Source organism: Podarcis bocagei (genome assembly GCF_964188305.1).
Source record: "Podarcis bocagei genome assembly, chromosome: 13".
NCBI lineage: Eukaryota > Metazoa > Chordata > Lepidosauria > Squamata > Lacertidae > Podarcis > Podarcis bocagei.
In genome coordinates, this window is record NC_138138.1 from 56,478,440 (window position 1) to 56,493,245 (window position 14,806).

Sequence of the window (14,806 nt, forward strand, 5' to 3'; positions counted from 1 at the left end):
AGATCAATAGGTACCATTCTGGCGGGAAGGTAAACGGCGTTTCCGTGCGCTTCTCTGGTTCGCCAGAAGCGGCTTAGTCATGCTGGCCACATGACCCGGAAGCTGTACGCCGGCTCCTTCGGCCAATAAAGCGAGATGAGCGCCGCAACCCCAGAGTCTGTCACGACTGGACCTAATGGTCAGGGGTCCCTTTACCTTTAAGTATAAGGCTATGATCCTATCTGTCCTAGGACAGATAGGGCCAACATAGTTTCAAAATTGTATAAGGTGTTATTAGATAAGAGGAAATCACCAAAGGAAAGTTTGAAAGAATATTATTGGAAGTTAGAAATTCAGGAACAGATTTTAGATGAAGAATGGGAAAGAATCTTTCGGCAACCACCCTTTGTTGCCACCTCTAGGATAATCCAGGAAGAAGGGTTGAAGTTGGTACAAAAATGGTATTATACACCTGTGAGGTTATATCATATTACAAAATCTGGAAGTAAGAATTGTTGGAGGAAATGTGGAGTGATGGGAACGTACAGTCATATGTGGTGGGATTGTCCGTTAGTTAATGAATTTTGGAAACAGATTGGTATAGAAATATCGGGAACTGTGGGTAGGAAGGTGGGAATATCTAAATTAATGGTGCTTATTAGTCTGAGTAGCACCGAGTTAAAAACAAAAGAGGAATGTAAATGGGTAAAATTGATGGTAACTGCAGCTAGACAGGTTATAGCGAGTAATTGGAAAAATGCAGAAGAGTTAGGGGTGAACCAATGGAGGAACTGAATAATATTATAATTTTAGAATATCTAACTGTGAAGATACACAGAATGAAAGGGTTTAAGGTCAGTGAGAAAGAGGAGGATTGGTTTGAGAAGATATTGAATTATTTGGGTAGGTTTGAACAATTTGGGGCAATTAAAATGTTAAAAGTAAAATAAACCTTGTGGATGGAGGAGTGTTATAAAATTGTACATATGGTTGATTTGAATATGTTATTATGGATTATGTACACCTAATGTATCAGCCGCCTGGGGGGGTTTCCACTGTTTGTGTTTTGGTTGTTGGTAAAATATGTATTTTTTTTTTTAAAAAAAGAAAAGTATGGGGCTATGGGTGGCTCCTAGCCAGGATAGCTTGGCTTGGCTGTCACAGATGGAAGCAGCTATTTTTCTGAATACCAGTTGCTGAAAACCACAGGAAGAGAGCGTTGCTCTCATGATCGAATCCTGCTAGCTTGTTTCCTACTGGGGCATCCGCTTGGCCACTGGGAAAACAGGATGCTATACTGACCCAACAGCTCTTCTTATGTTCTTATGAATGTGGACCTACACTTGTATGAATGTCTATTATTATTATTATTATCATTATTATCATCGTCATTCATATTTATTAACCCCCATCCTTCACCAGCAGGAGAGCTTAAATGTCAAACAATCCAAATGTCACAATTTAAAGCAGCTAAAACAGATCGCAATCACAGGAATGGGGTGGGCCCTAGAGACTGTTTTGGAGAAGCACACCTGCGCACATGCATTACGCATGATGCGTCCTGGCCCAAGCTATGATTACCCTGCTGCTGGACAGCTATGACTCAATGTTTTGGTTTTCAGATGGCAGGCAAACATTTACTTTAATCCTCTGCAGCTCATTCGTGGAACCTGTTTTAAGGACAGCTTGTAGTGCAACAGAAAGATTGCTTTTGAGCATGTCCAGAGCGATATTGGACTCAAGTTATAAATGTGTTATAACACTGTGAAACCAGTGGTGCTGTAGAGCTGAAGTTGGAACTTTGAAATGTTCCATTGTGAACTTTAAAACAGTTTTTTTAGAGCGTTTTTTATAGGTGTGTAGAAGCAGCCATTGTCTCGCTTCTGAGTACCCACACCCCAGAACTCCTCTCTATCTGAAACAAGAAGGGGTGTCTCTTGGGGGTGACGGGGGCACGTGTCAGATTGGCTGCTGGAGCACCCACATGTAAGAACAATTAGACTTGTGGGCAGCATTCGAAATTCACCAGGTGCTTTTTGCACCTGGCTATCGGCCACCTGCGACCCAAGTAAAGATGCCCGGCTGGCGCCCGACGTCTCCACCACCTGGAGGTGCCTTAGATCTTGCCTGTTTTCACACTCTAGCAACACATCCTATAGAATTCTATCTACGATATTTTACCTGCACAACCAGAACGAGTTTCAAGAACCAAAAAGTCATATTGACAAATACGACTTGGGAGCCGTCTAGCCCCCAAATGGCAACTAGGCATTCTGTTTCAGTGACTGTGACTGGCTTAAGGAGCCATTTGGCGCCTAGTTTACCGTATATATCTGAGCCTCTTAACACTGTATGTGGGACCTCCTCAGTGGCCATGCCTGCCCCATTACAGATTTCTGTTCCAGGGCCTCACCCTAATTTTAAATGGGCCTTAAAGGTAACCTCTAATTTCGGCTTAATCTAGAGGACTGATCTAGGGCATCAGACTGTAATTCTTCAGAGCTGAATAGGTTATTTTTTTGTTCATTTGGTACGCTTGGTGTGGAATTGGGGTATTTTAATCTGGTTTTGTTGTTGGGCTTCATGTGGATGTAAACTACTTTGGGAGGGGAGGTAAAGGTAAAGGGACCCCTGACCATTAGGTCCAGTCGTGGCCGACTCTGGGGTTGCGGCGCTCCTCTCACTTTACTGGCCGAGGGAGCCGGCCAAGAGCTTCCGGGTCATGTACCCAGCATGACGTAAGGCGCTTCTGGCAAACCAGAGCAGTGCACGGAAACGCCGTTTACCTTCCCGCCGGAGCGGTACCTATTTATCTACTTGCACTTTGTCATGCTTTCAAACTGCTAGGTTGGCAGGAGCATGGACTGAGCAACGGGAGCTCACCCCGTCATTGCGGGGATTCAAACTGTCGACCTTCTGATCGGCAAGGCCTAGGCTCTGTGGTTTAACCCACAGTGCCACCCGCGTCCCATACTTTGGGAGGCTATTATGCCTTAAAAGCCCATTGAACAAGCTCACCTGTCTCACCGAGAGGCCTGCCTGCCTGAGTCTCTGGCTTGGAGCCAAGGGCGGTGGTGATTTTTTTCTCGGCAACAGCTCCAAGGCTTTGCTTGCAGGGTGGAGAGTCGGTGCTCAACCAGCCTTGATGTTAAATTAGTGAAGATGGGCCACCTTAATCTGGAAACAGGGCAGAATGGAGTTTATCAAAAGGGACAGCGTGTGATCATTCATCCCTAGTCAGTGCAAATTTCCTTTGTGGCTCTTGAGGCAGGATGTGTGTCTATCCCCCCTCTGCCCACCCATCCAGCCACCAAAATAGCTTTGGATGAAAAGTGCTGAAAATAAAAGAGTGTGTTTTGTTTTCTCTCCCCCCCCTCCCCGTTTTTGCAGGTAATCCCACCTGTGAGCTGCAGCCAAATTTGACCCCAAATGGCCGGCGCTTCCGTCAAAGTGGCCGTCCGGGTCCGGCCATTCAACGCCCGCGAAATCAGCCGGGACGCCAAATGTATCATTCAGATGCAGGGGAAAACAACCTGTAAGTGGCCTTGTTGGTGTGTGTGTGTGTGTGTGTGTGTGTGTGTGTGTCCATCTGTCTTTGAGCCTAATCGATTTTTTAGCGTGGCAGCACCTGCACTTCGGAACTCCCTGCCGATGGACGCCAAGCAGTACTTCGCTGTACTCTTTTTTGGTGCCTGCTGAAAACATTTTTATTTAGATAAACCTGCCCTGAATGTGGATCATGCATGTTTTCATCTGTTTTTAAGTTTATTGATTGGTTTTATTTTTTGAATGTTGCTTTTACTGATAATTGCTGCTGTTTCAGTCTCTGCTATCCTGCGGTGTAATAATTTTGTGAAATAAAAATTTAAAAAATGCGATAGTTTGGATCCCACCAAAAAGCACCCACATCATTGGGGTTGCAGCCACGTTATGGGAAGAAGTTGTTGAAAAACAAGGAAGCCTCCTACATCCCTGACATGGAGCCAGACTTTTGATCCACCAAGCTCAGTATTGGCAACACTGGCTGGCAGAAACCTTCTGGGCTTTCAGAGCCAGGGCGTGTCTCACGGCCCTCCCTGGAAATGCCATTGGTGACTTGGGCTCATTCCCTGCCTTTGCTCCCCAGGAAAAAGGCTGGTGCTTCCCTTTCTTGCCCAGGGGGCAACAAAGGGGGTGGGGTGAGGAGTGGGGTTTTTTCGCACTTTAAACCCACCCCTCCCCCTTCTCTTGAAATTTGGTACTGCCGAGGGATAATTTAACTGTGATTCCTCCATTGCTGGGGTTTGGGCCGGATGACCTTTGGGGGTCCCTTCCAACTCTGCGGTTCCTATTTGAAGAGGAGCTTTGAGCCTCCATCCGTGGGCTGCCCTCTGAACAAGCTGCTTGCTGTTTTGAGTTGCTGCTCACTTTAATTAAACCTCCCCAGAATGTCACCTGTAATGCCTGTCACATGGCCTGGCTTAATTAAATCAGTTAATCAGGGCAAAGCATTAATTGCCAAGAGCTGCCTGTACCAAGCTTCCTGAGTTCTTCTGGGACACCTCCAGCCGCAAAAGGCCTTTTTTTAATGGAGGGCGGGTGGTTTGGCTGGTCTTCTCTCTCCCCCCGCTGCATCCAGCCAGCCCACTCTTCCTGCTCTGTAACTTTAGGCAAAACAAAGCCCAGTTTGGAAAAAGTTTGCAACGGCTCAGGAAGGGGGGGTAGAATAAAAATCACATGAGAGGGAGTCATTTTGTTAAGGCGGTGTCAGGGGACGGGGACCTTGCATTTGCTAATTTTATTAAGCCTTTGAAACGTCTTACAAAACCTTTTCCAAGGAGTCTTTCCGATGATAAACAACTGTCTGCTCCTCTGCCAGTGAAAGGAAGTTGACGAGAAAGTTGTAGGTGTGTTTTTTTTTTTTTTAAAGCGTTATATGGGAAGAAGAATTGTGTGTGATTCTGGCTGGCTGAGCAAGTCAACAAGCCCTGGGCTTATAAAAACACCCTGGATAAACCTTTTGGGGCTCATTTAAGTTGAATTAATCCTGTCGCCTGGTGGTGGCTGGGAGAGGGGTGGGGAGTGGGCTTTGCGGACACGCCAGACCCTCTTCCCATCCTGTCCTTGTGCAAACAGCCCCTTCGAAGCCTACAGAACGGAAAGGACTGGCTGCTTTGCCCTTTTTGAATCACTAAAAGCCATGAGAAAGGCCATGCAAAGGAACTTTCTCAAGTTCCAGTGGCCCACCTAGTCTAGCCTCCTGTTCTCTCAGATGACTCAGTGGGGAAGCCGCAGGCACAGTCCGTGGCCCAGAGCACTTTCTCCCTTCCTGTGGTTTCCAGAAACTGGAATTGGGAAGCATCGCTGCCTCCAACTGCGAAGGCAGAGCCTAGGCATTGTGGCCAGGAGCCAGGGGTAGCCCTCTGGTCCTCCATGCCTTCGTCTAACTCTCTTTTAAAGCCATCCAGGTTAGTGGCCATCACTGCCCCCTGTGGGAGGGAGTTCCACTGTTCAACTTTGCGCTGTGTGCCTTTTATCCCTCCTGAATCTCCCAACATTCACTAATAATAATAATAATAATTTTTATTTATACCCCGCCCTCCCCAGCCAAGGCCGGGCTCAGAGCGGCTTACAAGCAATAATAAAAACAAGATGAGTGATGAACTTAAAAACAAAAATAAAATACAACATTAAAATAATGGAACATTAAAATATTAAAATGGAGCCTCATTGCAGGAGAAGGAAAAGAAAAAAGAAAAAGGTGGAGGGAATCAAATTGGCTCCAATCCAAAGGCCAGGCGGAACAACTCTGTCTTACAGGCCCTGCGGAAAGAGATCAGATCCTGCAGGGCCCTGGTCTCATGAGACAGAGCGTTCCACCAAGTTGGGGCCAGTGCTGAAAAGGCCCTGGCTCTGGTTGAAGCCAATCTAACTTCCTTAGGGCCTGGGACCACTAGGGTGTTGTTATTTATGGACCTTGAGGCTCTCCGTGGGGCATACCAGGCGAGGCGGTCCCGTAGGTACGAGGGTCCTAGGCCGTGAAGGGCTTTAAAGGTCAAAAGCAGCACCTTAAATCTGACCCTGTACTCCACCGGGAGCCAGTGCAGCTTGAAAAGCACTGGATGAATATGCTCCCATGGCAGAGACCCTGTGAGGAGCCTCGCTGCAGCATTCTGTACCCGCTGGAGTTTCTGGGACAGCTTCAAGGGCAGCCCCGCGTAGAGCGAGTTACAGTAGTCAAGCCTGGAGATGACTGTCGCATGGATCACTGTGGCCAGGTCGGGGCGGGAAAGGTAAGGGACCAACTGCTTGATGCGGCGAAGGTGGAAAAATGTCGCCTTGGCTGTTGCAGTGACTTGCGCCTCCATGGAAAGGGAGGCGTCAAGGATTATACCCAAACTCTTAACGGAAGGCAATGGCACTAATTGGGCCCCCGCAAGAGAAGGGAGTTGGTCCCTCATCCCCATGCTATCCCGACCTAGCCATAGGACCTCTGTCTTCGAAGGATTTAGTTTCAATCGGCTCCCACGAAACCATCCAGCCACAGCTTCCAAGCATCTGGTCAGTGTGTAAGGGGCCGAGTTGGTGTGGCCATCCATCAGTAGATACAGCTGAGTGTCATCAGCATATTGATGACAGCCCAGCCCAAAGCTCCGGATAATCTGGGCAAGGGGGCGCATAAAGATGTTAAAAAGCATTGGGGAGAGAATTGCGCCCTGCGGCACTCCACACACCAAGGAGTGGCGTGACGACATTTCCCTCCCTAGTGCCACCCTCTGTCCCCGACCAGAGATAAAAGAGCACAACCAGTTACGGGCTATACCCTGTATCCCCACGTCTGCAAGGCGATGGTCCAGAAGATCATGATCGACCATGTCAAAGGCTGCTGACAAATCTAAAAGGATCAGCAGTCCTGACCCGCCTCGATCCAGTTGTCTACGGATATCATCTGTTAGGGCAACCAGAGCCGTCTCCGTCCCAAAACCAGGACGGAAACCGGACTGAAATGGATCTAATGCCGATGTTTCCTCCAGAAACCTACCAAGCTGTTCAGCAACCGCTCTCTCAATTACCTTACCCAGGTATGGAAGATTTGAAACTGGGCGGTAATTGGATAGGTCTAAGGGATCTAATGAAGTTTTCTTTAAGAGTGGACGCACCACTGCTTCCTTCAGTTCCCCTGGGAATGTCCCCGTGTCAAGGGACAAATTGATAATTTCAACCAGGGGGGTCCTGCATATCCACCAGTTCCAGTTTTATGAGAGAGAGAGAGAGAGGGGGGGGGGAGAGAAACTTTATCCACTTTCTTCTAGCTGCGGATAATTTTACAAACATCCACCATGTTAATAAATAATAAATTTTATTTATACCCCGCCCTCCCCTGCCAGAGCCTGGGCTCAGAGCAGCTAACACCAATAAAATCACAGTAAAAACGTAATAGGGGAAAAAGAGAGGGGGGGGACCCCAATTTAAAATACAGGTTAAAATGCAATTTAAAATGCAGCCTCATTTTAAAGTAGCCGATGTTGCCTCTTACTCACCTTTCCCCTATACCACAAAGCCCCTAGCGCTGCAACCGTTCCTCATAGGGGAGTCCCTCCAAGTACACCACTCAGTCGGCAGAGTGTGAGGCTCTTAATCTCAGAGTCATGGGTTCAAGCCATATGTCGGGCAAAAGATTCCTGCATTGCAGGGGGTTGGACTAGATGACCCTCAGAGGTCCCTTCCAACTCCATGTGTCTTTCTTTATATTTTTTATTATTTATTTATTTATTTATTTATACCCCACCCATCTGGCTGAGTTTCCCCAGCCACTCTGGGCGGCTCCCACTCTGGTGTTAAAAAAATACAGCATTAAATATTAAAAACTTCCCTAGACAGGGCTGCCTTCAGATGTCTTTTAAAAATAAGATAGCTGCTTATTTTCTTGACATCTGATGGGAGGGCATTTCACAGGGCGGGCGCCACCACCGAGAAGGTCCTCTGCCTGGTTCCCTGTAACCTCGCCTCTCGCAGAGAGGGAACCACCAGAAGGCCCTCGGAGCTGGACCTCAGTGTCCGGGCTGGACGATGGGGGTGGAGATGCTACTTCAGGTATCCTGAGCTGCGGCCGTTTAGGGCTTTCAAGGTCAGCACCAACACTTTGAATTGTGCTCAGAAATGTACTGGAAGCCAACGCAGATCTCTCAGGACCGGTGTTATGTGGTCCTGGCAGCCACTCCCAGTCTTCCTCTACTGGAGGAAGAAGATGCTGACCCCAGGAGGCCCTTGTCCAGATCCCGGTGCACCCTGTGCCCCAGCCTGATCTCGCTCCCTGGCCTTGGCGTTTGTCGCTGTGCCTGCCAGGCCTCCCCACCAGCTGCTTGACCCCCGTCTATATTTAGCCCCGGGACAGCTGAGGGGCCCTTGTGCAGGGGGTACCTGCTGGAGGAGGAAGAGGTGTTGGTGGCCTTGGGGTGGCCCGCAGAGAGGAAGCCATTCCCCTTTCCCCCAACGCATTACCCCGGCCCACAGGGTGCTGAGAGGGCAGCTTCAAAGCCGCAGCTATTCGAGTTATGCAGGGAATGTTTTTCCAAGAGCTGAGGCTGAGTAACGCCACTGGGCTGGCTTTCCAAGGCGGGGAGCGCAGTGCTGGTCCGTCTGCAGATTTCCTAGAACGCACGTTGAACGCAGGGGAGGGGAGACGTTGACTGTGTTTGTTCCCTGGTGCTTTTCGCCCTGTCCTGCCCCGGGCGGAGGAAGGGGGGTGCGGTGTGGGCGGGCCGCCCCGGGTGTCACCACTGAGGGGGGTGACAAAATGTCGGGCGGCACTCACTGCGGGGCCTGCAGCATGCCCGAGCCACACATCTCTCCTGGGAGAGAGACACAGCGGTTTGGGCGTGTGCAGGCTCTGTGCTGCCCAAACGGTCCGCCCGCTGCCTCCCCCCAGCTGTAGCGCAGCTGAGTGGGAGGAGGCAGGCAGACTCCAGAGGCCCCATGGTACGCCCCACCCCTATGGGTGGCTTGCCCCAACCCTGGGCACGCCGCGCCAGGTGCCTGAGCAGCTTCCTCCGCTGCTGGTCTTGCCCTGGCTCTACTTTGAGGAAGGAGACCCTCTCAGCTTTTGGGAGAGGAAACTTCCTTTCCCTTCCTTTCCTCCCAGATGCAACCATTGGCTGTGGTTGCTGCACTGCAGGGGGTTGGACTGGATGGTCTTTGAGGGTCCCTGTGAACTCTGTTACTCTGTTACTATAAAAGGTAAAGGTAAAGGTACCCCTGCCCGTACGGGCCAGTCTTGACAGACTCTAGGGTTGTGCGCTCATCTCACTCTAGAGGCCGGGAGCCAGCGCTGTCCGCAGACACTTCCGGGTCACGTGGCCAGCGTGACGAAGCTGCTCTGGCGAACCGGCACCAGAGCAGCACACAGAAACGCCGTTTACCTTCCGACTATAATGTGGTACCTATTTATCTACTTGCACTTAAGGGTGCTTTCGAACTGCTAGGTGGACAGGCGCTGGGACCGAGCAACGGGAGCTCACCCCGCCGTGGGGATTCGAACCGCTGACCATGCGAACGGGAAGTCCTAGGCGCTGAGGTTTCACCCACAGCGCCACCCGCGTCCCTGTCACTCTGTTACTATACTTAGAGACAAACCTCCTCTCCTTAAAGGCCAACCACCAAACCCAAATACCAGAGTGAGGAGAGCCCTTGTAGTGTTTTATTATTTTTATGTTGTATTATTTATATCCTGCCTTTGCTCCAAGGAACTCAAGATTAGAGGCTTTAAAAGAGGATTGGGCAAATTCATGGAGGAGGAGAGGGCTACTGATGGCTCCTAGCCAGGGTGGCTGTGCTCCGCCTACACAATTGGAGGCACCGATCCTTACACCAGCTGCTGGGAAACGCAGTAGGGGCGAGTTGCTCTTCGGCTCAGATCCTGCTTCCCAGTTCCCAGGATGCTGGTCTAGAGGCCTGACCCAGGAGCCAGGCTCATATGCTCTTAAGATGACACCCGTGGTTCTCTCTCCCCCTCTCATCCCCCAAACAACCCTGCCAGGTTGCTCTGGGCATCCATCCAACCTCTGAGCCAAGAGCGCTGTCTTCTGCGACCCAGCAGAGGGGATAAAAAGCTGCAGAGATGGAAGGGATGCAGAGGGTCATCTGGCCTGACCCCCTGCAAAATTACAGTTGCAGCCATCAATATTAGCGGCGTCTCCCCACTTACTTAACCTCTTGCACCCTCCAGGTCCACGGGGAAAGGAAGGGCAATTAAGCCAGAGAATATATAATGTTGGAAGGGACCCCCAGGGTCTCCTGGTGGCGGCATAGCTAGCCGCTCAGGTGCCCGGTTCAGCGCACGCGTCCTGCAGCCAGGGGCGGGGCGAGCCAAGGCAGGATGCGTTGCGTGGAGTATTCCCCTCAGCTGTAGGACAGCTGAGGCGGTGACACAAGCCCTGTGCTGCTTGAAAAAGCATTGTGGAGCTTGCAGGCAGTCTGCCCGCCCACTCCTCCTCAGGAGAGATCCTCAGGAGAGAGGCACACAGCAGGCCCTGTGGTGTGACGCCCAGTGCCCCCCACCTCACCTTGCTACCAGTGGCATAGGAAGGTGGATGCGGGAGTTGTAGTGGTTTTTTAAAAAAAGTGTCGTGTGCCCATTTTTAAAATTTTATTTTAAAAACACATATTTCTGCCGTTTTGTCACCCCCCCCCTCAGTGATGACACCCGGGGCACTCTGCACCCACCACACAACCCCTTCCTACGCCATTGTCTCCTGGTCCAACCCCACCCTGCAATGCAGAAATCCCGGCTAGGCCACCCGACCTCAGCAGTACCAAATCCCTAAAGTCTGGCTCTTTGGGAAACGCCCGACTCTTAAATCCTTCTTTCCCCGCAGGTATCGCCAACCCCAAACAGGCAAAAGATGCCCTCAAGAATTTTACCTTCGACTACTCTTACTGGTCTCACACATCGGTGAGTTTCTTTGGGAGTGGGCAGGTGGGATGAGGACCGGGTGCGGAGCTATTCCTGATGGCGAATTGGCAGAATGAAGTTGAAACCTAAGCTGGCCTTCCGCAAGCAGGTGCCGCCTGGGTGTTCTGGACTGCAAGTCCCACCAGCACCATAAGGCTGTACTGGCTGGGGATGGTGATGGGAGTTGTAGTGCAGAACTTTGGGGAGGCTGGCTGAGGACAGCGCCAGCCCCTTGGGATTGGGGGCAGGAGGAAGATGGCATTGGTGGTTGTAGCCCCTTGAACCTGGTGCAAGGCTTGGGGGGGGGGGTTCTTGGTTATAACCAAGTCCAAGGAAAGACTATCAGCATTCTCATATCATCAAGTTTAGTTCCAATATGGCAGACTTGCAATGAAGGTTGTCTTGCGAATGATGGTTCCACTGCATATGTCATAAAGGAATGCCAAACCATATAAAAAGTGTCAGGAGGTTGTAGACCTTGTTGAAATCTCAAATTATGCGTAATTTTCTCCTTTGCAGCGTCCAAGTGTAAGATTTGGGGCTGTTTTCCATATTTCATGCACTGCATAAGACCAATTCTTTTGACAACATATCAACAATGGTATCATCAAAAATGTTCAGTGGCGTTAATTTTGGACAACAGACAACAGTTTTCTTAGTAATATTTATTGTTCTTGTCAAATCCCAAAAACCTCGCTCCAGCCAGCATCGCCACCATACATGCACCAAGTTTATTGCAACCTCTCCAACGATTAGGTGATACTGTACAGAATAAAACATTTCTGGCATTTGCAAAGAGGTGCGATGCCATTTGTGTGGAGATTTCAACGAGTCCCCCCCCCCAAAAACAACAACAACAACAACAACTGGAAACAGATTTTAAGGGCCGCGGCCGCCAGATTCTGTTCCAGTTCTTGGGAAGGTTTTGTGTGTTGATGCCTCGTTCCCTCGTTTTTCTAAGGTGTTGCACTCGGTGCAGTGCTGGCTTTTCCTTTTCCCTTCCAGGAGGAGGACCCCAACTTTGCTTCCCAGAGGCAGGTCTACAAGGACATTGGGGAGGAGATGCTCCTGCACTCCTTCGAGGGCTACAACGTCTGCATCTTCGCCTACGGGCAGACGGGCGGCGGCAAGTCCTATACCATGATGGGGAAGCAGGAGAAAGACCAGCAAGGCATCATCCCTCAGGTGGGCCCCGGGGTCTGTGGGGCCAGGGCCTGGAGGGAGAGGCGGGATGGCGTGCGGGAGCCCCAGGACCGTTATAGCATAGAAACACAGAATTGTAGGTTGGAAGGGACCCAAATGGGTCATCTGGTTTAATCTGCTGCAGTGCAGAAATCACAGCTAAGGGGCAGCTGAGCGTTCTAACCACTCGGTCAAATAAGTTGCACTCTGCTCCCCTGAAATGAGTGGCAAGGCAGCGAGGAGAGGAGGCAGTAATGGTGAAATGACCAAAAGGTTGCTTTACGTCCTTGTTGTTTAGTCGTGCCCAACTCTTCGTGACCCCCTGGACCAGAGCACGCCAGGCACTCCTGTCCTCCACTGCCTCCCGCACTTTGGTCAAACTCATGCTGCTAGCTTCGAGAACACTGTCCCACCATCTTGTCCTCTGTCGTCCCCTTCTCCTTGTGCCCTCCATCTTTCCCAACATCAGGGTCTTTTCCAGGGAGTCTTCTCTTCTCATGAGGTGGCCAAAGTCTTGGAGCCTCAGCTTCAGGATCTGTCCTTGCAGTGAGCACTCAGGACTGATTTCCTTCAGAATAGATCGGTTTGACCTTCTTGCAGTCCATGGGACTCTCAAGAGTCTCCTCCAGCAGGTTTACATCCTAGTTTCAGCAAAGATACAGTGTACAATACTAACCCGTACCCTGAAACAAAGAGCCACCTCTGCCTGGTTGAACTGAAGCCTGGCCCACCGTGGGTCCCCCTGGGGTGCGGCTGGGGTGTCTCACCTCCTCCGCCTCTGTTTCCCCCCTCCAGCTCTGCGAAGACCTCTTTGCCCGAGTGAACGAGAACAAATGCCCCAACCTCTCGTACTCCGTGGAGGTAAGTCCTTCCCACTTCCCCGCCCGACCCCTGTGCCCCTCGTCTCCGCTGCCCTTCCCGGCTGGCCGGCTGCGCCCTTTCACAGCCTGCCCCTCCCGCCTTGCCCGCTTCCCCAGGTGAGCTACATGGAAATCTACTGCGAGCGCGTGCGCGACCTCCTCAACCCCAAGAGCCGTGGGAACCTCCGCGTGCGGGAGCACCCCATCATGGGCCCTTACGTCGAAGACCTCTCCAAGCTGGCCGTCACCTCCTACGAAGACATTGCCGACCTTATGGACTGTGGCAACAAAGCAAGGTGTGCCTCTGTGGACCGGGGAGCTGCCTCTCCACGGAAAGGGTATTGGGGAGCCGGGAAAGGGTGACCGGAATGATCGAGGGGGCGGTGGTGGAGTGAAGGCCCCATGAGGAAAGTTTGCAGCACCTGGGACTTTTCAGTTCGGAGGAAAGGCGAGTGAGAAGTGACACGATGGGAGTTTATAAAACAATGCCTGGCATGGAGAAACCTGCCTCTCTCCCAACACTAGAACTGGGTGGACACCCCATGAGGGTTGGGAGATTCAGGGTGGGTGAAAAGGAAGTCCTTCTTCATGCAGCACAAACGGTGGAACTCCTTGCCACAGGAGGCAGGGGTGGCCAACCACTTGGATGGCTTGAAAAGAGACAGATTCGAGGGGGAGAGGGCTATCGATGGCTACTGGCCAGGGTGGTTCTGCTCTGGAAATGGCAGGAAGAGAGAGTCTTGTCCTCAGGTGCTGCCTGCTGGCTTATTTATTTTTTAAAAAAATATTTATTGAATTTTCACAAATTATAAAAACACACACAAAGACAAACAAACATGTATAATTTCAAATCTTTTTCCCCCCTTGAACCTTATTTCACCGACTTCCCCATACCTCCCCTTTCTGCATTCCAATTTCCAAATTTCTTTCAGCAAACCCTCCCCTTAATTTTATCCAATTGTTTCCTTTTCTTTTCTTTTACTTAATCTTTTTCAGCTGTAATCTCTTACTTTCTCAACCACAACATTTTAACACTCATTGATTTTACAGTATTTCTTAAGATAAGTTTTAAATTTCTTCCAATCTTCTTCTGCCGTCTCTTTCCCCTGGTCTCGGATTCTGCCAGTCATTTCAGCCAATGTCATATAGTCCATCACCTTCGCCTGCCATTCTTCCAGAGTGGGTAGATCTTGTGTCTTCCAATACTTTGCGATGAGTATTCTTGCTGCTGTTGTAGCGTACATAAAAAAAGTTCTATCCCTCTTTGACACCAATTGGCCGACAATGCTTGCTGGCTTATTATATTGGGCATCAGGTTGGCCACTGTGGGAGCAGGAGGCTGAACTGGATGGGACCCTTCGGCCTGATCCAACAGGTTGTGAGCAGGGCCCCCAGAACATGAGGAGAGCCTCTGGATCAGGCCCTGTTCTCACAGAGACCAACCAGGAAACCCACAAGCAGGATTCAAACGCAGGAGCCATTCTCTCCTCCTGTGCTTCCAAGCAACTGGGATTCAGAAGGCTCGCTTCCTCAGACCATGGAGACTGAGCAAAGCCATCCTGGCTAGTGGCCGTCAAGAGCCCTCTCCGAACCTCTTTTAAAGCCCTCCATGTTGGTGGCCTGGGTACTGCATTGGCCACGGCTGGACCTTTTATGTGGGGAGTTGTGGGTTTCCCCTCTTCGCTATGAGAGGAAGGCGATGGGGCTTAGCGGAGGGACCCTGAACCAAGATATCCCTGGCTTCTTTTGGAACCAAAAGGAAGATTTCAAGTGACATGGTACCTAAGAGAAGGCGGTGAGCCTGGATCTGTGGCTGGTTAGGTGGAGGCACTCAGAATTGTAAAGTTGGATGGGA

General features: G+C 50.5%; 1 protein-coding gene across 3 annotated transcripts in view; it reads left to right on the forward strand.

Annotated features, from left to right (window-relative positions):
- The window catches only part of KIF1C (kinesin family member 1C), a 54,132-nt gene that overhangs the window by 17,553 nt on the left and 21,773 nt on the right, over positions 1 to 14,806 (forward strand). For all 3 annotated transcript variants that reach the window (XM_081167742.1, XM_081167744.1, XM_081167743.1), the window contains 5 exons: positions 3,370 to 3,514; positions 10,833 to 10,909; positions 11,915 to 12,094; positions 12,887 to 12,952; positions 13,069 to 13,247. In XM_081167742.1, coding sequence (XP_081023868.1) covers positions 3,409 to 3,514; positions 10,833 to 10,909; positions 11,915 to 12,094; positions 12,887 to 12,952; positions 13,069 to 13,247 — 608 coding nt within the window. In that variant the 5' untranslated portion in view covers positions 3,370 to 3,408. The remainder of the gene's footprint in view (positions 1 to 3,369; positions 3,515 to 10,832; positions 10,910 to 11,914; positions 12,095 to 12,886; positions 12,953 to 13,068; positions 13,248 to 14,806) is intronic.